At 30.6% G+C, this 2632-nt stretch overlaps 1 protein-coding gene across 1 annotated transcript; it reads right to left on the bottom strand.

Moving 5' to 3' along the window:
* Nucleotides 1–800: 800 nt before the first annotated feature.
* On the bottom strand, nucleotides 801–1818 carry LOC105624506 (TPPP family protein CG45057). The gene is made up of 3 exons (XM_012205866.1): nucleotides 1505–1818; nucleotides 1260–1395; nucleotides 801–980 (listed from the first exon to the last, which is right to left on the bottom strand). The coding sequence occupies exons 1-3, from the start codon at nucleotides 1816–1818 to the stop codon at nucleotides 801–803; spliced, it is 630 nt and encodes a 209-aa protein (XP_012061256.1).
* Nucleotides 1819–2632: the final 814 nt, after the last annotated feature.

Genomic DNA, 2632 nt, shown 5'->3' with positions numbered 1-2632 from the left:
ATATACAAAAATTATGTGCATTATTCTATCTCAAAAATTAATAATTCGAAAGAGAAAAAGTTTTTGTGCAGAATATAAAATATAAGATATAAGATATAATTTTGTTTTCATACACAGTAATACTTTGTAATGAAATTTATAGCATCTATTTCTTTTGTTCATATAAACCTCAGGAAATTCATTCTTAATAAATTATGCAACAGAGATGTAACACATGTTATATACATATAGTATGATGCTGTATATGTATAGTATATATGTGAACTTAAGACTGCGTACTTATATAGTTATACTATATAATTGCTACTCTCTCAAAAAAAAGACTTTATTAATGAAGTAAATAAACAAATAAAAAGCTATAAGCTAATAATATTGATATCATATAATAATAATTAAATCGAACAAATAATAATGGAAATATCTAAAAATAACACAATCGTATTACAAAATATAAATAGATTGATTTAAGAATAATATTTAGGGAAAGTGTATTTTTTTCAGGCCTTTTATCGGAAAATTTATATGCGAAAAATGCAATGTTAACATCAAGAGTAAAAGTTTCAAAAGAATTGCCGCATAATATCAAACATATTATTTTGCCAAAAGTTCTTAATTAGATATTGCTATCTTAATATACATTTTAAAGATGAAATTTTGTGAAATTGATATTCAAGATACCTCTGTCAGATCGCTGATGAAACAGTAAAGAAAGTTCAGTTCGCTAACAATGAGTAGCGATTATTTGAATGTGCATATTGCGCTCAGACACGATTTTAACAGCATGGCATCCGATAATGCCACTACTGGCCTTTATACGTATCTTTATTTTGGTAGCCTTGGACGTATCCGGATGTGTCTGGTATATCCTTTCGACCTGCTATGCCTTTACCTTTTCCTGTCTCATCGAAACGTTGCTTGTGAGAGCCGGTATATTTACTGACATCGGTAAGTCTATCAACTGTCGATGCTGCTTTTCCAGCCTGTAAATCAAAATAAGCAAATCAGAGATTACACGCGCAAATTGTATGAAAAAGCGCTATTGATTCGTATGTACATCGCGATGAATCACACGATGAAATATTATGTATGATAACATAAATCGCGATTAAGTCAACGATTAAAAGGAAGATGAATTTATTTGTACAAATAAGGAAAAACTAATTGTAGTAAAGGCTTAGGTAGCAAAATTTATTACATTTTGAAATGCTGAAAGAGAAGGAGAGAATATAAAATTAATAAATTTAGAATAATATACGTACTCCACTAGCGCCCCCAGTAAATCCAGGTGGTCCACAATTAGCCATCTTCTTCTTTATTTCCGCTAATTCCACTTTTTTACTTTTAGTCAATTCTTCAAGAAACGTTTTGTACTGCTCGATACCGAGCTTTGTGGATCTGCAATAAAAAGGAAAAAAAATGTAAGAATAAATTTCCCAGGCAGTTCATCAAGAAAATAAGTTTATCAAGATAACAGACATGAAGAACATTTTTTTAAAAGATATACTTGTGCTTTTTGAAATAAATTCCCGTGTCCGTGGTGGTAATTTTCTTTCCATCGATCACTTTCGCTTGCTTCATCCATTTGTCACTTTGACTTAACGTAATCAGTTTGCCGTCGCTCTTTGGATCACCGAATTTCGAGAATGCTTTAAAGTTCGCTAAAAAGCTACCTGGTTCAGTGCTACCAGGACTACTTGGTGTCGAACTCGTTGAACCATCTTCTATCTTCAAATTTGTTATCTCGTTTGCAACCGAGGTTGTTACATCGTTGAGAGTCTCGTTTTTCTCAGTGTCGGTATCGCTTTTCTCCGTTTGCATCGTAATCACTGAAACGAAAATTTACAGTATAGATATCTACTTAATCAAATGCGTCCATTGTTACAATTCAAGAGCAGCATTTATATTTCTATTTATACATATTATTTGTGATGGCCAAAGTTGAAAAAGAGTTAATTAAAATTGAAATTATTTTATTACTCATGACCTTTCACAATTTAAATGACATAGTCATTCTCTTGGAAAAATTTAAGGCTACCTACTTTTTCTAAAGCAACTATAAGAGATATATATTATTATTTGTCTCGTCTATCGCTAGACAATATCGATGCATAGACAGTCCAACTGTTGCGTTCCCATTCATTATACACAAGTTCTTTCTCCGGCTTACCACCGATATTGCTAAATGACATATATCGAGATCGAATACCTCAAGTCACGATATTCATTTCTTCCAATGGTAATCTTTATTAATAATATATAAAATCGTTGCAAAAACTGTCATGATAAGATTTAATCACGTATTTTCAATTAAATTTTTGTTTACTCAATCAATAGCATCAGCTATCAGTAGCTACCTTTATCTGCGACTATAATCATCCGCAATTAAAAGTTTCATCTATATTAGAAAGTCATCACGAGTCGATAATAAAAGAAAAGGAGACTAGCATCTTATTATACATTCTTAAATATATACGTAATAACAAAAATGATAACTCGATACGTTGCATTTACGTATTATATTTATTACATATTCTTAAATGCGTAATAAATATAATACGTAAATGCAACGTATCGAGTTATTACTTTTGCTATTATATATAATACAAGTTATTGGATTTCTCTCTCTCTCTCT

The sequence above is a fragment of the Atta cephalotes genome (assembly GCF_000143395.1).
Source record: "Atta cephalotes unplaced genomic scaffold scaffold00081, whole genome shotgun sequence".
NCBI lineage: Eukaryota > Metazoa > Arthropoda > Insecta > Hymenoptera > Formicidae > Atta > Atta cephalotes.
This window is presented reverse-complemented; position numbering and strand designations above follow the sequence as displayed.